Raw genomic sequence first — 22,302 nt, forward strand, 5'->3', positions numbered from 1 at the left:
TACACCACTCCCCTCTTGCACCAGTCTCCAAGTGCTTTGGAAACTGACTCCTTTAGAACATATATGCATAATAACAATAAYAAAGATTTGTAACAAACCTGCATCTCTCCTTTCTCATCAGGTCTAGCTGGCTTGGCAGCCTCAGTAGCAGAATTTTTCAAACTCTCTTTGCTGCAGTGCAGAAGCACCTCAACTACATACAGCGGGTCCAATTCACCAGAATTAGGCTGTTGGGGGCACAGAGAAACAGTTATTTTAAAACATGAGCATACCAGTTCTTTAAAAATGTGAGCAAAACTGGAAAGAAAAGCGGGGCTTTAGTCAATATTAAAGGCATGAAACAAGCCGCTGGCCTTCGCGGCGCGCCAGCTCGGTGCTTCAGTTTTTAAATCTGCAGAATCCCAGGGTMCTGGTGGGAAGGCTCCTCATGCAGTAAAATGCACACTAAAAATATGTGCATTTTTTCACCCCGYACCACATCACGCAGTCTCACTGTTGTCTCTCTGCCTTTTCCCCTACATGTAGTTCTTTGCAAACAAGCAAAGATCGCTTGTAAACTTAATGCACAACACCTATCTGAGGTTAACAGCACTGAACTTTGCTATTTTTTTTTCCTTTTTCACCAACAATTTGGGAGGTCTGCTGCATTTGCAGGTTTGTAGTTCTGCATTTCCCCCCACTACAACAGTCACAGAAAAGTGCAAGGGGTTTTATCTGCAGCCAGCAGGAAGCAACATCTCGCAGGCCAGGCCTTCCTGCAGCCCAAAGTGCACACGTAGCCTGGCTCACATCAAAAAGCAAAACACAGATATAGTGGTTAAAGTTTACTGTACACAAGGCCATAACCTTTATGCTGTTTTTTTTTAAGAGACATATGTTGTTTGACGGCATCGATGTGCACTAATGCTGTTCAAATACACTCTACTGGAAGCAAATATTTTAATGCCTTCTACTAGAATTAAATTACAGGCCCAAATCAGAAAACAGACATCATCTTTTAAAACACCATGTGTAAGTTTCTCTAACAGAAAGGGCAGAGTCYTTGGCAAAATCTTGTGTTAGCAAAGTTCAGTTTTATGGGGTAAAATTTTTCACTGCACATCTACCACACAAGCCTTTGCTTTCAGTGCAGTGACGGAGCACTGAGCCAGCTGACATTTCCAAGAGATTGTTAGTGGTACCATGTGAAACTTCCATTTGTGTAAAGTCAAATAAACAAAAAGGAGCTGGGGTATCCTGTTCTGCAGGCTGAATCCTTTCTTCGAGGCGTTTAATTGCTGCCCAGGAAAAGAAACTGTTCCTGCAGCTTGTGTCCAGCATCTGCAGAAAGGGCTCCCAGCAGCCGCGGCCAAGACGCGCTGCTCTCACCTGGGGTGTTTGAAAACAAGCYCTGCAAAGCAGAGGGTTTGCTGGAAAGAAGAGACTAAACCAGTAACTGCAAATACATCTTGAAGAAAATAATAAAACTGCAGATATCTAGGAAATTATGAAGAAAAAAAACGATTTCTATTAATGTAAGTCACTGTATTATATGATTACATAGAAGGGAAGAGCACAAGTGTCACTAGTGTTTACTATTAGTATTACTCTGTGTAAGGTTAGTAAACCAATGGCCTTTACAAAATACTACTGGGCATTATTCAAACTGGACCTGCTTTTTGGATGTATGCTACTATCTTCAGTAGGTTTCCTTTTCTAGAACTACAGATTTTAGGTACTAAAACCTTGAACAGGAATACAAAAACAGCCATGTTTTCACATGTAACAGTAAGAGCAGCCAGAATACACTGTGAAAACTTGTTAGTCACAGGCCTCTGTAATGCCAAGAAATGTCAAGTCTGAATGATCCTTTGATCAACTGCATCAACCCATGTGCTTCAAGGATACAAAATCCTGCCCCTTTTGGCAGAATTCTGCCTGATTAGGGATGTAAATGCCAAGGATTTTCACGTTTACCCTGAAATATCTGTTTCTTGATATGCTGTCAAACTGTCAACTGTCAAAAATAAGGACTGCCAAATCACAGCCTCTCATTTTTAATATCTGCAATTGTTAAAATTTTGAAATTCATTCAATTTTGCATCTAGAATCAGGTATCAGATGAATGTTGACTATAACCAGCACAACAGTAACACCACTGCATTGTAGGCACAGTGTAGTGGAAATATGAATTTTTATTCAAAAAWACTTATCAGTTTTGATGAATCCAGTGCAGAATTAGCACACTGCTTACAATATCGTACAGTGTATGGCTAACAACACTGCTTGAAATAAATCCTCCTACATACTGTAATCCAGAAGAAAGCCACATTTGCACTTTTGGGGAACACTGCATTTTGAAATTATGCTGGAAAAACATTCAGTAATTAGCAGTGAACATAAACAACAGTGACTCACACTCTTGCTCTGGCCAACGAGAATGAATCAAGGGAATGTTAAACATGTTTTGACCCTGAGTGTCAATCTTAATTATATGTGTTCCTAACTAGAAAAAGGACTATATTAGAAACTATGATAAAGGRAATAAACATTTAATAACACAGATTGAATTCAGCACAAGGTGTGAAAACAAATCCAAAGAGACAGTCACAGCCCAGTTCTTATAATGACAGTGGCTGAAGGTTCAGCAGTGATACCTTTTCTGATGCTCACTGGTAAACACTAATTTGAAATGCATCTGCATCCCAGGACAAGATGCACAGGAAAGGCACATTAGAATAACAAAGTAACTGCTGCTTTTAGAGGTCATTTGTTTTGTTTCTGCTCATAGAAACTCAGCTGACCATACTGACACTAAACGTTGCCCAGCTGCAAGTCTATTCCATAATTTTCAGGATCTCTTGTCATTGTTTCCACAGAACTCAGAAGGAAAAATGCGAGCCAGCTGCCAGAAAGTCTTAACTAAGGAAAGCACTGCCGGAGCCAGGATCGTCTCCTTCAAAACGGACCGTGATTTCAGAGCAAACGTTCAAATCTAAAGGCTTTCTACAACACTGAGAGGAGCCAAAGAGGAAAAGTAAAACATATATGGCTAAAATCTGACACAGAGAGAAGAAACGCCTGCAGTGACACAGAGCTTGGCACTTTTACACAAACAGTGCAGGCGAGAGGGTAGCTGTTTTAGTGCTCAAGTAGGTCTGTAAAAAGAAAAAATAATCCAGAATCAAAGGCTTAAGMCATAGTAGCAGCAGACTATTCCAGCACTGTCTTCCAGATTAAAAGAAACAACTTGCAAAAGGAGGGCTGAAAGACAAAACAAAACCTCTTCTAATACATTCTGTATGCACACACTTCTCCCATTCCTCTTTAATGAAAATACATTAGGGAATGTGCCACAATGTACAGGCACTACTAGAACTTGAAAAAGAGAAAACTTCTCATTTAGACCTAATAATTAACCCCAAGACTCTATTGCCAAAATTAGTGCAAAAAGGCTACCACAGAAATATGCATCTCAACAAACGAAAACAGCAGCTTTACTTCTTTTCAGAACAGACAGGAAGACATACATTTTGCTAACAGTGATAGTGTGTACTTTACCTTAACATTTGATTTCTTAGAGAAATTAACAACCACTCCCCATCCAAAGTCATCGTCTTCATTTTTCACCTGAAAATATTTGAAGTTGTTATAGTTTGAATATTGAAGTTGTATATATTGTCCATGTATAATTATATATTTAACATTTTTTTAATTTAATATAATCTTTATATACTATAATACTTTTGAAGTTCTGTTATTTAAAATAGCAGTCATGGATTACTATTCACCATTAAAATGAAATGTATTTCTCTTACATTGGTGAATGTTTAACAAAGAAAYATACTGAAAATCAGAATCACTATCAGTGAGGGTGCATGCAATTTCTCAAGATGGCAAACTAGTAAAAATGTACAAATCCTAAAAAGTTTATAATTTTTTATTATTTGCAGGACYGACAAATCCTAAACTTTTTAGGATTTGTACATCTTTATCAGTTTGCCACCTTGAGAAAATTTAAGATGCTAAAAAGTTTAGGATTTGTAGGTACAGATCACAAAAGAAAAAAGCAAGCAAAATATATTTACCTTTACCAGTCTTCCTGGCTGTAGAAAAGGTAAGCAGTATTTTGGTTTGTGAATATATTCTTCAATCTCTTTACCCAGTTTTGCAAGCTGCTGCCGAATTTTGTAGTATATGACCACATTTTCTTCATTTGGGATTGCGATTTTGTTGTACTGTTCTTCCAATTTACTCACCTCTGCACACACAAACAAAAAAAGTAGCAAATCAGTACAGTCTTATGGAAATGATCAGTTCTACACATTTACAAATCAACATTTCCCTTCCAAAGTTTACATAATTAATATTTTGGCAACATTTTCAAGATACACTGTTTATTTACAGTAATCCATTCTTGAGTAAGCTGGAAATCTATAAATACATCCATTATGTTTTATTTATAATAGAAATTACATAGCTTCTTAAATTACATTTTACAAAGCTTGAGAACTTGGAATTTTCCAGAAATCACTGATTTAGTTTTCCACAAATATTCCATAAAGACTTGCAATGATTTGCAAGAATGGGTTCCCTGCCAGCCAGCCCTCTTGTACATAATAAGAGTTCTGCAAAGACTTCTAACAACAACAATGCTCAGGGAGTCTTTAGGGCTCTGATTTCATTAGTTTAAAATTCATTTCCTTCCTCTTTTCACACTTTATTTAGGCAAAACAGTTCCTACTATAAGCACTATACTACTTGCTTTAAATTGGCAACACCACTAGTGAAAATAAAGAGAAAACAGGTGACAAAAGTCTCTCTCCTTCCTCCCAACTCACCTTGTTGTACGCTCTTTGAATGCATGGCACAAAAAAACTATTTTGGTAGGGCCCTAGAAATATTCCCTATTTTCAGGGGCCAAGTTTTTAAAGAAAAAGGCTGGTAATTCTTGTCCAGGGCATAATCTGCACCCTGATCATTTCTGGGCTCTGTATGTTTAGCTGCAGCTGAAGCCATGAAAAATGTCCGGTGTCCAACATGGCACCTAAACTGGATGAGCCCAAGGAAATGTGGTGGCTCTCAAAGGCCAAGGCTGGGAGCCAGGCCCCGGCATGTCAACGGGAGCCAGCAGCTTCCCAGGAAGCGCATTTCCCATCCCAAACCCCACAGGTGGAGGCCCGGCGGAGGGGCTGCCCCGYGCCGGCCRACATCCGTGGAACCTGAGCTGGGCCCAGGGAAACACTTTATGCAAGCTTTAGCAGGTTTTAGATATCRTAATGAGATATTAAAATTATATTTATCTCAGCTAAGTTCTGCATATTGAACAGGATTAAGAGTTTTCTCCTCTGCGCCAAGTCCCTGTGTGACCCAGAGGGAGAAAGCTGACAGTGCTGATCAGCACAGGTCCTAAGAACAACAGGGCGCTGCTAAACCTCATGAATATGAGGTTTAACATCCACAACTACTTACTTTCTACAACTCCTGGAATAGCTCTGTAATGCTGGAACTGATAAAAGGATTTTTCTAACATGTATTCCGGGTTAATTTCCTCTACTCGAAGCAAGTTCAGTACCATGTTGTATGTCAGGTGAAATGCACTATTCAAGGGATCAGCTGAACCCTAAAAGAGATCCAAGAACATTAATCAATGAAAAATATTAATTGCAGTATGTAAGCACACATCAGATAAATTATGTGTATATATACACACACGGCACAAGTTTAAGATAAATCACAATACCTAATATTTTGCCTGCCATGGTTACAGAGTAATTTAAATATCCTAGTTTATATCTGTAGCTGATATCTTAGATATGTATGGCTTTGCATATCCAAGAGACACACCACAGAACAAGAATACTTCTTCAGTTACATAATGAAATGCCTATTTAGAACAACACTTGTGCTTCTGAAATTACCACAGATGGGCTCTCCCTAACAGAAACGTGTCAATAGCAGGACACTAACAGGGAAGCAGAAGCGATGAAAGCAAAGCTCAAGTTTCTACACATCTCCTTATTCCGACATATCAAACGGAAAGATGGGAGCAGCTCTGCTGCTGGTGCTAACCAAAGCGTAATGGTTCTTTCCAGGACGTGACTAAGGCACGACATGCCCAAGCTTTTGTGTTTTCTAAATATATCTGTGATTCTAGGAAAGGGGAGCAGCGCTCCCCGCGAGCAGCTCGTGTCCCGCGGCAGAGGAGGCACTGACAGGGCGCCRCACGCGTGCCGGCGGGCTCCTCTCCGGAGGGTGCGGATTCCTTCCCTCACCCACACGCACTGCTCCWAGAGCAGCCGCCGAAACGTCCCCGCGCACTTCGGCCTCCGACGCGGCTGCAGGCGAGCAAGAGAGCAGCCCAAAGGCCGAGGCCGAAGTCCTGCCGCCCGCGCCGCCCGCCGGAGCGGCTGCCTCAAACCAGCACCGCTCCACGAGGAACAGGGAGCGATTTAAAAACCAATGGAAAAGAGAAAAGAGCTACTTGAAAGATTACACAAAGCAGGCTTATTTGAAAGGCAGCACTTWAGCCAACTGCTGATGTGGCGATTTGCATTTTAAACATGACCMGCATTTTGCAATATGAAAATCATATTATGAAGACAAAGCAGTTAAAAATAACCCTGTTTTGGGGGAAAAAAAATGAATGGTTTCTTTTCTATCATCTCACAAATACATTTTTCTCCGAGTTTCAGAAATCTCCATATTCCCAGAGTTGTTCTGGAGGCAATAGTTGGTCCAAAGCAGTTATGAGAGGCTTTCTTTTTCTGAACACTGAAGCTGTTGTTTCTCCAACCCAAATATAACTCGTGCAACCTTACCATGTTACGCTTTTGCACAGCCAGCGACTTCTGCAGGGTGTATTACCCTCTGCTGATTTCCCATGGGCAACCCACAGACCTGCATTTAGTGGGCAGCACCTGCCTGGATTCCTTCTTTCCAATGACCTAACAACAACATACACAGWGTCCAGCTGCATTAGGAAACCATATAGCAAAATACAGTTCTTCTGTATTAAATGCACACAGAACATGACCARTGTATGATCCCCTCCCGGCAGATAAAGGTAGGCACAACTGCTGGAGGACCAAAATAAACAGGACACAAAGGTACTGCCCAGAGTGTGGAAAAGAGCATAAATAACTCATTACACAAATAACTATGTTGAGGATAATGTGAAAACAGCAAGAGATACATATTGAGCCCTCTTTAATTATCAAAGGTTCAGAATGGAGCCTCTTCTTGCACAGTTAAATCTTCACACAGTGCGCTGAGCACTTAGTAGCCCATTTTACTGTTTCTTGCCTGCACAAACTACGAAGACAAAGACAGGGGAGAAAGAAGATTACTGTCGGGGGAGGAAGAAGAGAAGTGTCTGGAACTGATATTAATAAATTTCACTGATTTTTTTTTATTACCATTAAGACTGGGAAGCCCTTGTCTAAGCAGACGTGGGAGAATTTCGCCCCCAACTTCTTTGTGGKCCAGCCCATCACAGAAAACATGCACAGAGCTCTCACAGGGAGCCGAAAATGGCAAAAACGGGCAAAACCAGCCAAGAAGGAAAGGGCAACTTTTAGCAACAATGAAGTACATTTCCCAGCAATACAAGTCAGATTCTTTACAGGACACGCTTTAGGCCATTTGGTCTGCTGACAATTTTATTACTTACCAGAGCTTCTAGAGATTAGTCGAATGAGTGTGTTTCCAGAAAAGAAACAAAAAACAGCTCTATAACTACAGCACAGAACAGAGTGTTTTCCRTGATATTAAAAGGTCTCTTTTCTTTGTCCTTATGAGGGGGAAATATGTGTGCTTAACTGTCTATGAAAGTCATCACTAATACAAACGAAACCAAAACAATTTCTTGCTACAGTCACAAAGCAAATCACCAGACAAGTGAATTAACATGATTAAAAAACAAACAAAAAAAACCCCTTCTTTAATTGCTCTCAGCAGACAGTGCCAGGTGACTATTTTAAGCACAAAKGTATTTCCAACCTGGTCACTCCTGCGCCCCACAAGCAGCTGCACCCCAAAAACTGAGGCCACAAACCAAAACTCCTCCATGCACYTAGCAAGGTATCCACATTCAATAATGGGTATTAAAACCCTTAAGTAAATACTTAAAAATATCAATATGTTATCTAACACAAATGCTATACTTAAATTAACTAAAAGCAAATACTAATCCTGACCCAGGAGTCAGTAGTATTCTACCTGTGCATGACTAGGATTAATACCTCCTGCAGTGCACACATATATTAATAAAAAGAAAAAAACCCTTTGCCTAATCATCAACTCATACTTTTTGTTTTAAGCATAAGACAACAAGAACAAAAAAAAAAAAAACCACCTCTAGTTTAATCATTCAAAATGTATTTAAATTGCTCATGCTTTGCAGTGACAAGCTTCCCTAACTAAAATCAAATTTTACTAGAATCGGTCAGAGCAGGGAAAAGTGCCTCCCACAGACCAGCCTCACAAAACTTCAAGTAACTTGTGGTATTAACAAGCTGCAACCACAACTAATAAATAATACCATTTCAGTTTTCTCAGCTAAGCTGACTAAAGTCCAAGAGTGACTAACCGTTTTATGTGTCCTGCCTTCCCGCATTTTAGCTGTGAAGAACCAAAAGCAGAATTATTCGCTGTTCTTTTCTATCTGCTGGCTTGCATCATTGACTGCAAAACTAAAGGATCACAGAACCATTATGGTTGGAAAASACCTTCAAGCTCATCGAGACCAGCCTATGACCTCATTCAGGATGGCATTTGACTATATATCTTCCTTTGAACAGTTGAATTCCCTCTATGATTTCACATTGAAATCCTGTTGATTTCAAGCAACTTGGATTTTCGTGAACTGGGGCCTGGAAAATTTCTCCAGTGCAAGCTTAGGAACAAAAACCTTAGGAATTAAAAAAAAAAATACATTAAAGTACTTTTCATTTCATTCAGATTTTGAAAAAAAAAATAAGTCAACTTTTTTTCATTGAGATTCTCATCTATGTCACATTACAAGAAGTACACAGAACATTACACTCTCCTTTAGCCACTTGAGACAATAAGCTGTTTCCTTAGATTTTGCAATGGACTTTTGAACAAGCCATTAATGATGATCCCCAGCTGAAGTTTCTCCCAAACTAGGCTCAATTTTTCAAATCCTGATGCTTTTTAGTTTCGTGTGAATGAGCTCTAAGTGCTCAAGCTGAAGTGCAACACTACAACAAACTGGAATGTTAATCTGGTGTTTGTAGAGGGACTCAAAGTTGATGGACAAACAGTCKAACTAGAAGACTTAACCAGCTGTCTGGTATATAATCCCCAATAATTAGATTTAATGAAAAACAGTTATTTATTACTCATTCCTAAGTAATAGCACTTTCTCTAGAATCATCATTAAAACCAAAGGGAAAAAAATAAATTAAAAAATTGAATACAGCACAGCTTTAAATGGGATGGATAACCAAGAGTATAAAAGATTCTACAGCCGTTTTTTTCATAACAGCAAAACAGTCATCTGTACCTTTCTATCCAAATTTCAATAGAGATGACTATATCTTGCCCAAGAAAACATTCTACGTAGACATGTGGGATACCATTTCTTGCCAAAAAAGCCTGTGCAAAAAGCAGCTCCACTCTCGCCTGCATCSGACTGTCCCTCGAGCTCACGCGGGTGACACAAGTTACTGCCACCAGCTCCCTGGTCCTGCCTGCAGCAGCAGCTGTCCACAAAAAGCATCTCTGCCTTTTAAAGAGGCCCTTTAAGCTTGGGCATCTTGCCTGGCTATATAGCAAAATCTGAAAGAGCAAAAAGAAAACTCTGTATTTAAATAAATCTCACCATAGGAGAAAACAAAAAAAGAAACTTGTTCTCTTGGAATGATTTTTCATCTGTTAGTTACAGGAAGGCATCTGATCAAAAGCACATTAAAATAACTTCAAGAGTATAGTGATAATGTATATAAAAAAGATTAAAAGAAGTAGAAAGGATTTATTACTAACTAGAGTTTCCTAAGCTCACACAGTACCTTAACAGCTAAAAACTAACCAGGTTAAATAGGTTAAAACAAGACAGATGAAAAAAAAATCCTCATTCATAAGAATCAGTATTTTTGCTCTGGTTCATTTTTGCTGTTTCTCAATTCAGGAGCACACACGGGCATGTTCATTTTAAAAGCAAGAAAGAGCAATAGAAGAGCAGCCTTATCATCTACCTGACCAGCCAGTACCAGACAAGATGAAAGAAGGGASAAGAAATCTCACCTTGAAAGATTAAGTGAATTATTTCTGCATAAGATAGTACCTCCCCTACACTTTAACCAATGGGTTTTTTGAATTCTGATTTATTACAGATTTTTTTATAATATCACGTAAAGTAGGATTTTTTCATGATCCATGAAGGGATTTTAGTAACCTGTTATACTTTTTAAAGTTAGAAACCCACTCATACTGACACTAGTGGTTAGAGGTTTTATTATTATTATAGCAGTGTCTTATGCAAAAGTATTTTCACTTTGCAATTTTATCAGATAGATCCTACTCTAAGTATTGCCTCTTATAGTTGAAACTTCTCGTCTCCTCACCACCACTTCCATCCTTATGCTTACTTTTGATCAGCGTAAATCTATTCATTCTTATGTAAATATTGCTTCTTATACTAAGCATAATTTTCCTTTTACCTGGGGTCTGAAAGGGCCTGAGCTGCTGTAGCTACAGTAAAACAATTATTTTTGTCCTTTCAAAATCAGCGCTTTCCAACAACGCACTGCACAGAGATCATACAAGAAATCCACGTAAATAGGAAATTCAAGAGAAGTGTACTAAGCTGTCTGAACTTCTATACTGTCCATTTGGTTAGGTAGTTTTGCACCTAACAATCAAAGGGAAATACCAAAAGACCAGAGGRGTTGCTGAGAGCAGCCTACAGGCCACAGGAGCACAAGTGCTGCCAATTCCCTAAGCGAAGGCGARGGTCCCGCCAAGGAGTCAGACGCAGCCCGGGGCAGCCGGGCACGGGGCGCCGCGTGGCCTGGCAAGTGGCATGGCCAGCACAACACTGTGCATTTTAGCTGGCTAAATACATGGGGTTTTTTAGGATTTTTTTTCCCTGTTTTCTCAGTGCATCTGACTTTTCCTGGGAAGGAATAAGTAGATGCAAAACACTGATACACTCAAATACATGTATGTGAAACCTACTTATCCCAGCACATTCTCTTTTATTATATAATTACTCATTTCTATAATGTAATTAACTGCCAATTTCTGATTTTCAGGGACATTACCGCTGTTTAGCACCCCAACTGTCTCTGTCAGAGCCCATGCTTGTAACACGGCCAACTCCAACCACAGCGTCATGAACTCAAAGGCCATCTAGTGTCAAGGGGAAACATTTCCCTTCCTACCTAAAATAACATAATGCAGCTACCCATTTTAATTAAAACAAATAAATCAAATATTTAATAATACTATGCAAATAAAACAAAAAAAAAATTATTGTCCTCAGAAGGCTGTTCAACAGTACTGTAAGCATTTAGCTTGACAGCTTTGTGCAAGTCATCAGTTTACCAAGTATTTGGTGGTCAAACAAATGGTAGGGATAAACAGAAAATCTAAGAGCAATGCAGAAAAGAGCTCTACACTACAGAGTTTAAGAAGTGTTTACAAATATCCATCACAAGAGCTTGATCTCAGATTTGAACTCTGAAGTTAGGTTTGAAGAAGAGTACTGTACACAATGTCGCAATGAACATGGCCATGGCCAAACAACCCAGCTGCAGTAGCCCTACTGGTACCCAGACGTATACAAGGTTGTCCCCTGCCCAAACACGCAATTAACAACTATTATTATCAGCTGCCTAGACTTCTTATTGATTAACAACTATTATTATCAGCTGCCTAGACTTCTTATTGATTAACAACTATTATTATCAGCTGCCTAGACTTCTTATTCTAGCATTCAGAAAATGCTTTGCATCAGAAAAGCACTGGGGTTGAAGAGTAAGAATTAAGAGTCCTCCTAAGAAATACTGCTTAGTATCATTGCCCACACTTTTTTTCCTTATAAAGCTTTAGCTGCTACTGCAGCAAGGGCACAATGTTTCAAGAGGCAGCAAGATACTTACACAGGCATGATCATGATTTTACCACRGATATATTCAAGCAGGCGGTAAGTAAATCATAATTTAAACATATTTATCCATGAACACAAAAGGCAAATACTGCAAGAGATGTCAGCTGCACACGTTCTTGGTCTGTCTCCATGTAAAACCACCTCTAAATATGTTATATTTAAAAAAGAACATGAGTATTTTGAAGTTGCACTGCTCATCTCAACTTACTCTTAGTGCTTTTCACCAATTAATAATAGACACAGTAATGACAGAAACATTAGCACCTCTTACAGCCTTCTCCCATCTCTTTCAAAGAAGCCTTAATTTCAGTCTTTGCTCATAGGTGAATTAGTGAAGAAAGTTAWTGCAATTCACTACTTTATTTAAATGACTGCAAAATAACCAAGACATGACCTAGAAAGTTAAAAGAAAAAGTTTACATCATTTCTCCTTTTTTTGTTTTTTTAATAATTCACGAGGGGGAAAAATGAAGATCAAAGGGCTTATATTTTCAATAAAGGAAATATTCTTTATTATTTCCACAAAATCTAGACAGCCATCCAAAAGCTGTGAACTTAATTTGTTTTGTCATAAATCATGCCAACCAAGTTCAGCAGTTCCCTAACCATTGAAATTAAAAATTTAAAACACAGCCCACCTTCTGARTGGTTGAAGGTCTCACAATAACCAGAACAGCCATCTTTCTTACATTAAATTACTTAATATAAATGAACTACATAAGGATATTCCTTACATAAAAACAGATAAAATTAATACAAAACCAGAGGGGGAAAAAAAAAAACTCCATCTAAGCAGTATCTCCTGCATAGAAATGCAGTTAAGATATTTAGTTTTAGCATATTTCAGAGATGCCCACATGCTTTAAGTGTGCATGTCAACATATGGCATAAGTCCTTCCCATCCATTAAGGAGCTACAAATCCAATAAAGCAGTAGAAATAAATCCTAACAGGATAAATGGCCTAATCTGGCCATGCATGAATCAACATGAATGAATTCCAGGATTTTTTCAGGTTTCTTATTTTACTACACTGATTAGTTACAGTCATAATGCAGCATTCACGAGTATTCTGACTTTGAAAAGGCAAAGAGCATCCATTTATAACTAGGACTTAATGTAAATTTATAATAAGTGCAAGTGGCATTAACAGAGCAAGATACAAAACATGAAGTATCCACGTCTGCATAACTAGTAGCAGCCAACTACTTATTTTCCTTTTATTCTTGCTGGAGGAAAATAAAGAAATATTGGCATCTGATGTTTCTTTGGTGCAAACCCTACCCTGATGCTGACTGACATAGTTTTATACATGGTCCAAAAATATAATAAAAGATAATAATACTAAGTAAATAATATGTAATTATTTACAAATATATAATTATCTTATATATTTAGAGAGAATCTGAACTCAAAATGGCTTGTTATTTGTACAAGGACACAAAGTCCTGAGTAACATACAGAATAATTATTCCAATGTATAATTTTTTTGCACTTGCACAGTTAATGTAAGCTGCCTCAGACAGTTAATGCACACAGTACAGTATACTTCAATTATATTGCTTCAATTCAATGCTTCAGCTACGCTGTTGTTTGCAATGGAAATTAAGGCAAGAATTAAGTGCAACGTTTTAATTTTCAGTTTACAAAGTAAGAGTAATTTTGCAATCATCTGTAATAACTGCCATTACAGTTTGGTGCAACTCTACAACCTAATGGCTACCTCAACCGCAGGGGCAGTTTTTGATCCTTTTTTATTTGCAAATCTCTAGAAGTTTCCTATAAGGACTGTGGATTTCCTCAGAGTTAAATTAAGCTCCCTGACAACTGTCTTCTTTTTCTTAGCCATTTACAGGGGAATAATGCAGGTACCAATGGGTTTGCACTTATCAAAGCCTTAAAACCATGAAAACATGATTCTTCCAAAAATTCTCCMCTCTTGATTCCAAAATAGCCACTGATACAGTTAGTCTTTATGAACATTAACACCGGGCAAAAATATCCATTAAAACATGCAACTAAATTTTTTTGCATGACTTTGTTCAGTTTGTCTATAACTGAAAGGTCCATTATCCAGGTTTTATTTCACCACAGAACCAACCACTTAATTATTCTTGTGATGGTGCAGTGAACCTTTTCTGGTTCATCGGGATCTTTGAACTGACGGTGCTTAGCAAGAAACAAACAGAATATGTGTGTTATCACTAGAAAACATAAAATACAATTTTCCTTCTCCTTCCTGAAATTCCTTTTATATATCGAAGAACAAACTTAATTTTGACTTTTTTTTGAACAAAGCTTTTGAATTTTGCTCCATGCTAGGAAGTCTTGATTTATGAGAATTCAGCAGAACATCATAGTCCTTTTAGAAGTTGTCATTTCCTACCTGGGTGATTTACATATGCTCTTTTCCTAGATACAAAATTTTTATTTACAGTATTCACTGACAACCTTAGTGAGGAAGAGTGAGGGGAAAGAAAGAACAAAACAACATCAAACCATTAGCTTCTCTCCTACCTTCAAAAGCTGCTTGCCAATTGTTGGGCTCATTTTTTCATCCACCATAAGAATGACTATTCCTCTGTCATCCATTCCTCGGCGTCCTGCACGACCTGACATTTGAATATATTCACCTGAGGATATCTAGCACAGAAGGGAGAAGAAGAAAAAAGGATTTAATAAATATTAGAAAGACAGCAAGAATATATAAAATGCTACATATAAATATAAATATATAAATGCAATTATACAGTGGACGTCTGCAATGTTACACCAAAGTTATATATAGACACTGCCTTTTCACAGACCRAATTCAATATTAATAACAATTGATCACTAAGATCACAAATACCATGTATCAGTAGGATAAATTAATCAATTCTCTCATAGCTACATTTATCAACATCTAGCTGCAATGATTTCTTGCATCGTTCCATACGTTTCTCTAGGTTTCCAAAATCAAAATAAAGATACATATCTAAAACAATTTTTTGTCATTTTTGAAATTTGCATTTTCAGCAACTTTCTGAGTCTCACCTAAATTGGTATCTCCAAAACTTAAGAAAACTGTGATAAATCATTTTAAAAGCATGAACTCCACACAGCTGGTATCTCAAATATAGACCCAAAGAAGCAAGAAACATAACAAAATGTCTGTTAAAAGCTAGAGATCTGATGTTTATTTCAACATGCACATGTTGTTACTTGTCCTGTTTGCCTGAATATTCCCATGTCTAAAAAATAAGCTTGTTTACAAAGTGTTTTGTGATGTGTCCTACTCTGAACACCCCAATTAAAATTTATAGATTAATTCAAGATTTAGTTTTAAGCTTTAAAATGCTTAAATGATTTGAGATCCAACTATTTAATAATCAGACTCTCCCTCCTGACATCTTTCCCTGGGCTAGTGAAGATATCCTGCTGTAACAGAAAAATCAATACTGTCCTGAAGTAAATGATCTCTTTTCTGCCAAAAGCTAAATTTCATGATTGTCATATGATACTAAGGCAAATTGTTCTCCAGATTCTTCTAGCTAGGGACTACTTGTACAAAAGTCCTTTAGGATAATTGTTCATCTCTGACTTATGTGTTTGATGTCCTTTTCCTTGTACTGTATCTAAGATAATCTCTCATGCATACACTATGAGTTTTGTCTTCAAGAATTTGCCCACTAACCAAAAATGGCTTAGTGAATAAAGAAAGACTTTGAAAAGAAAAAAATATATTTCTTGTTACACTGAACTGAATATAGCAAGAGTAAATTTAATCTTAACAAGAGCTTAAATATTGCAATTCAGTCTTATCTACAGAACCTGTTTCTTCACATACCCATCGGAAATCTTTCCCATCAAATTTACAGGCACTTGTGAACAGCACAGTCCTGGCTGGCATGTTAATTCCCATAGCAAATGTCTCCGTCGCAAATAAAGCCTAAACAAACAGATTGATGTTAAACAAGCAAAAATAATGGCTCTTAACCAAGCATGTAAATAGTCAGAGGTTGCTACCCAAAGCTTCTCCAGACTTTCCTCCTTATTTGCAGGCTTAGCAGCACAAACAAACCACTTTTTTCCACTAAGAAAAGCATAAAGACTAATTAGAAATGACCATATGGACTCAAAAACAAGACAGAAACCCTATAAATACATTAARTGCTAGGAGAAAAACAAGGACAGAAAGACAGAAGAATATAAGAAAATAGATTGCACTATTACCTACCCATACTCCATACAACAGCAGATATATAAAGACTAGGTTTTTCAGAGTATTTTAAGTATAGACTATATTCTAAGTTTAAATACTTCAGAGTAAAATTTAGAACACTGGATGTATGAAACACTTTTAAGACATCTAAAAAGTATTAAAGACTATCAACATTTAACACAGAGCAGGGGCCAGGGGGAATCTTCAAGATTTCTTTTTCAGATAAAGGCATTTACAAAAACATGTATATTTTTTAAAGCACATCAAAGAAAGGGAGCTGCAGCCAATTACACCAATTAAGCTATGTTGCTGGAAGAGCCTTCAAAGCTGCCATAACCCCTGGTAAAATCCACTACCTATATCCACAGAATAAAATCTTCCTCTTCATATCTATCTGGTTCTTTCTAAAACAGATTGCTTACTGGTGTAAGGAATACTAGAAAAAGCTTTGGCAAGTTCTTCTTGCACAGAAGCACATACAAATCAAAACATTTTTCAATTTGGAATGAGCAATGAGTCTTTTTCCCTTTTTCACTTAAAAAGCAGATCATCTACATACAGTCTGAGGCAAAGTATACTGCTTGGTTTGTTAGGTCTACTGACTGTGTATTTGTAACAGAGAAAAACCTCAAGACACAAAATATACCTTTATTAAGCCTTCAGAGAAAAGAATTTCTATGGTTTCTTTTAAGATAGGAAGCAGCCCACCATGATGGATGCCAATTCCTCGTTTCAGAAGAGGAAGTACGTGCTCTACCTGGAAAGAAGATATTAAGGCTGGTAAACAAATTTGAATGTACTCAACTTAAAAACAAAACCTGCAGGAAAAACCTCAACATCACTCTGCTGTTCACATAATTTGCCATTTTCTGAAACTGAGATAAAATTAAATACCCATTCAATCTTGTTTTTCAATTACAGCTAGGAATAGGATAGAAGGTAAAACCATGAACTAACCTTTTCAGTGGAGGGGTAATTTTGCATTGGATTAGGCCAACTGTGATGCTACAGTCTAATTTATATATATAAAATCACTATTTGTCTGTATTCATTTAAAAAATTATCTCTGACAGAAATTAATTTTCGGAAATAGTGATCCTCCTATGCACAAGATAATGCCAAAAGGCCTGGTTAATTTTGGCACATGGCATTTGCTGGCACCACAACTGGCAGGAATGCCAGTCACTGAGTGCTTATTTCACGACACCAAGGAGCAATAGGGGAGATATCAGATGCGGGGAGACCTGTACAATTGTGCAGCTCACGTGTTCTTTTGCACTCACCTCATGAGGAACACAGAAAAGAATAACAGAAAACAAGACACAGCAGTTACCCCTGTTCAATCTCCACTCACCTGAGGAAGCTTTTTGTCTTCATCTGATAGACAATCAATTGCATTATTGAATACTTCCTCAACCATCTTCTTTTCTTCATCTAAAAGGACAAATTGTAATTTATTACAAAATTTAAGAGCCTAATACCCTATGAAAAGCATCACTAAGTTCTAATATTTGCAGAAGTTTGCAATGAAAATGGCAATGGAAGATTGTGAAATCTATACAAAACCACCCATGTTGGATGAGGGGAGCAAGGGTTGAATGTCAAACCCAACATATTGAACTGTAACCAGCAGCAGATGTTCAGGGAAAAACAAGAACAGAGCAAATCTGGAAAAATAATCCAGAATTCATTTATTTTCAAGCTCAGGGAATTTCCTGAGCTCGGAGGTTTATGAAATAGACAAACTACATCAAGTATTTCTCTTCCAACTACGAGGCCCAGTCTGCATGGACACGGGTTCCTCCTCTTGCCTCTTAAAGTTTACATGCTTCATATTTAAACAGTAGAAATAAGTAATATATTCAAAGACAGGCCTGAAAAAAGAGCACAAACATCCAGCTCTACACTGTTGTAGATCTTTACATCTTCTAAAATAAAGTAGTTTCATTATATTTCAGCAGTGAAGCAGCTGCTGTGATTGCAGCAAGTAAGCAAGCAAGAAGCCTGCCCTCAACATATCATCTCATGTTTGTGAGCTGTTTATGTATAACAGCTCCCTAAAGTTTGTTGTTACTCCTAACATTTCCAAGAAGCCATTAACTTATTTTCCAAGTTTGGTCTTTATCCAAAATGGAACAAATCTTATTTATTGCTGGGGTACTTCTTTTGGGAGAAGGAGGAGGAAGGAAGGAAAGAAAGAAAAGTACAGTGTATGGTTGAGAAATAAGTTTGCACTATTTGTTCCAGAGCTCTTTTGAGACTTTGAGAAAATACTCAGATGTCTGCTGCCATAACATGAACATTTTGTAAAACTCTCTTCCTATTCTACATAGAATTTCCTAGAAACTCTACATAGAATTTCCTAGAAACTTTTGTGCTATTACGACAGTCAACTGGATTTGGAAGAACAGAAGTTGAAAATAAACCAGCAGATCAATATTGTGATGACCAAGTATCCCTTGTGTTCCAACGGTTTCCTACTGCGAATAGCACAAGGTAATAAATGAAATAGCAAATGAATGAAGTAAATGAAAAAGAAGACGTCCAAGTCAAAGTATTCTTCCCTATGTAAATAGCCTCAAAAGAAATAAAACTATCTAACCAGAAAAAAAAAATGTTTCAGCTCAAACTACGATTAGGAATAAAAGCTATATATTATTTATCTGTACCTGTATTGAAATCTAACTTTGTCATCTGAAGTGCATAGGCTTCGCAATCTTTTTTACTGAAGCTGAAAATAATTACAGGTTGGAAATTCCTTTCCATGATCATCTTCACAATCTTAAACACATTTGAAGGACCTGCAAATAGATTATATTAATTTCAAAGTTACTTTAGCAAAACACGTTTTACAGAATGAAGCTACAACTTTTATGCCTTTTTTTTTTTTTTTTTTTTTTAAAGGAAGTTACATTAAAGGAGTTACTTAAGAATGAGATTCAAACTTACCTTTTGTTCCTCCTTTCCTGCCTTTCTGGTCCCCCTTGGCCAAGTCCCCTGCATCTCTAAGCACCTGCATTGCTGTGTTAAAATTATCTTCTCTGAAATCTCCCTAGATATAAAAAACAACCTTTTTAAGCAATTAACTCTTCTTGCAAAAAACACTAACCTAGTGCTTCACACATGTAGGACCACTCAGGCAGGACAAACCAATCCATAAGCTAACAAGCAACTTTACCAGATCTGCAGCAAATTGTTACTCATTTGTGCTTCRTTTTAATACAAACCATTATTTATATAACCAGCCCAAAGTGTGGGGGAAAAAAAAAAAGTAGGTAAAAAGGTCTTCAACAAAGGAATACTTCTTACATTTTCATCAACCACGAGGTGGAGTCCATCTCCTCCTGCTGGGAATATATAGTGCTGCAGTGGAGTGGGTCGATAGTCTGTGTAAATCACATGGCAAGGCTAGAAAGAAAGAACAGCATATACATAAGTATGTTAGGTTTATAATTGCATTCTAAAAATACTTTTTGGATAGGAAATCTAATATAGTACTATTAAATCTCTAAAAGACAGAAATGAGACTGAAAGAAACTACAATAATAGGGTTTCTTTCCTGAATATTTTATACTTGCAGCTTTTTTATCTTTTTGAAGAACTCAACAATTTGGCAACAAAATGTTTCGTATACACCAGGAAAAAAAAAGTAAAAACAAGTAATGATTTCTTATGCATATTATTATATATTCTCAGAATTCTAAAAACTCCTTAAAACCAAAGGAAGAACTACTAATTTCTATACTGGAAAATTGCCTGCAGCGCTGCTTACACCACCTAAAAAAGGCACAGTATAARTTTTTTTAGAACACTGAGATTTCATCACAAATCTAAAGACTATATTCCACCYGAGGAGTCTCCTCTGTTATTTAAGCTTCGAATTACCAATCCTAAAAGAAATGCACATAATTTCACAATATTTATGTATTAATAGGTCCGTTCTTCCTTTACCCTTGTGTTTGGTTTGTCATTGCTGTATGAATTCCGAATACTGCACTGGAAAAGAGCTTGTTTAGAAATAGCACAGAACTTTTAGAACATGAAACATCACGTAAACGTGCTTTGAAAATTGCAGCGTAGAGCTCTGCAACACAAACTCAGAGTTCGGTGTCAAGCCTGAGCAGACATCTCTTATGTTACATTCTTTTCAATACAAACCACACAAGAACCAATCTACAGGGTTATCTGTAAAATTAGAGTAACCTCTTGTGGATATGAAACTTCTCCAAATCCAATTCTCATAATCCTTACACTTTTTTGCAAGAAAAAACAAAGAAACAAAACAAAGCCCAGAATGTATTACTACCAAAGGCTTTGTCATTTTATTTTGGTGCATGACTTTCCTATCAGATTCTCTCAACAACTTCTCCAAAACAGAGTTGTCCAGTTGCCCTGTACCAGCACTGCCATTGCTAGCAAGAGATCCCAAGTCTTACAGAAACTCTCTTGTGCCAGCTGTGCAAGGTCCTCATGGAAAGCTTGTTATAAGAATCTGCTGTGGGAATCCAAACCAAATTGGGACCAGGTGGCTCTTATGAGGTACAACATCAAAGGCCTGTGCACAAGCACAGCTTCAAAACAGAGGCCAAAGAACTATAAGCAACTCCTTCATGTAAAACATGCAACACTGGGAGTTGCAAAAACATTACTCTAAAATAAGGAAGAAAAGCTAAAGAAGGAAAAAGAGCACAGGATAMGGCTCCTGCCCACAGCTTGGGAAGAGTATCCAACACTTAGCACCACATAGACAAGGAAGCAAAAGCCAAGGGATGAACACTGTCTAGAAGTGGAAATGATCTTCAATTTGGGAAGGACTGTCATCATTGAAATCATTGTCGTGGAAAGACTACGGGATGACCTCGCTCTGACAGCTCCAAYTACCTCTGCTCTGCCTTTCCCTCTTTTCCTGCATTGCCCACCTGCTCTCTCCAACTGCCTGTTCCAGGAATCCTGACTTTCCAAAGACCTTTTGACTTTCCAGCCATCTGTCTTTGGAAAGGACAGTGATTTTCTCCAGAAATTCTGCATGTCTTTTTTCTCTCTTTAATGCCACAAACCTTCAATAAAGCTTTAATGCATATCAACTCAGTTTAGCCAGCTGCRATTTTGGACAACAGCAGAGTTCACTGATCCTTTAGAAAAGGAATCACAACATAATCAGTGAYCTTCACTGTATGATTTTCAAGGAGAAGATAAAAATAATTTGGAATTGTAGGTGTTAACTTAGCAAACATAATTATCCAGAATGTAATGCTGAGAGGTCATAAAAACTGGTGAGGGGTACTTATCATGTTGTCCTGAGACTGCTTCTGGATGCACAGCTAAACTTYAAAGAAATATCTTTAATGTCACTATGTAGAGCCAACAGAAAGTACAACTGTGAAAGCTAGGAGTACAGCAAAGAAAAGGGAGATCAGTTCATTATCTAATAAGTAATAATTATATAGTTCAAAAAGTAAGTTCAATTTTCCTCAGCCAAAAAGACAGTATTATATCACAGGACTGCAAGGATGGAGGTAGAGAGCAGTGAAAATGAAGTTACTTGTTTGTGAAGATGGCAGATCCACTCAGCAAACTGACGGGCATTGGGAATAGTGGCAGAAAGGAACACGTAGTGAACGTTGTCAGGGAGCAAAATAATTGTCTCTTCCCAAACCACACCACGTTCTGAAAATGGAAACGTCAGGAACAGTCATATGGGAAGTATATGTGGTTAAAGCCTATTTTTCAGATCTGAAACCAGAGCACTGTTTCCAAAAACAAGAAAGGCAAGAACTAAATATAATGCTACCTACACAAACATACATAAGCACATGCCCCCAAAATAGCTTCTGCCTTGGCAAAGAAAATGTAGAATGCTACACATAATAACTCTTTCATACATTCAGTAGAAAGCAGAATTCTGACTGGTTTATGCCTGCTGATGATTTTAAAAGAGAGCTAATAAAAGACTTAATTCTTTAAAAGAAAAGTTTTTGTTCTTAA

At 37.4% G+C, this 22,302-nt stretch overlaps 1 protein-coding gene across 1 annotated transcript in view; it reads right to left on the reverse strand.

Moving 5' to 3' along the window:
* MTREX (Mtr4 exosome RNA helicase) overlaps positions 1-22,302 on the reverse strand; it is a 36,525-nt gene that overhangs the window by 8,639 nt on the left and 5,584 nt on the right. Inside the window, exons 8-19 of the mRNA XM_026037408.1 lie at positions 21,860-21,984; positions 19,627-19,725; positions 19,267-19,369; positions 18,987-19,118; positions 17,672-17,751; positions 16,964-17,074; positions 15,943-16,044; positions 14,631-14,756; positions 5,452-5,602; positions 4,068-4,240; positions 3,541-3,609; positions 99-227 (exon numbers count right to left, since the gene is read on the reverse strand). Of these exons, the coding sequence (XP_025893193.1) occupies positions 99-227; positions 3,541-3,609; positions 4,068-4,240; positions 5,452-5,602; positions 14,631-14,756; positions 15,943-16,044; positions 16,964-17,074; positions 17,672-17,751; positions 18,987-19,118; positions 19,267-19,369; positions 19,627-19,725; positions 21,860-21,984 (1,400 nt within the window). The remainder of the gene's footprint in view (positions 1-98; positions 228-3,540; positions 3,610-4,067; positions 4,241-5,451; positions 5,603-14,630; positions 14,757-15,942; positions 16,045-16,963; positions 17,075-17,671; positions 17,752-18,986; positions 19,119-19,266; positions 19,370-19,626; positions 19,726-21,859; positions 21,985-22,302) is intronic.

Source organism: Nothoprocta perdicaria, unplaced genomic scaffold (genome assembly GCF_003342845.1).
Source record: "Nothoprocta perdicaria isolate Ctin4 unplaced genomic scaffold, notPer1 scaffold_1, whole genome shotgun sequence".
Lineage (NCBI taxonomy): Eukaryota > Metazoa > Chordata > Aves > Tinamiformes > Tinamidae > Nothoprocta > Nothoprocta perdicaria.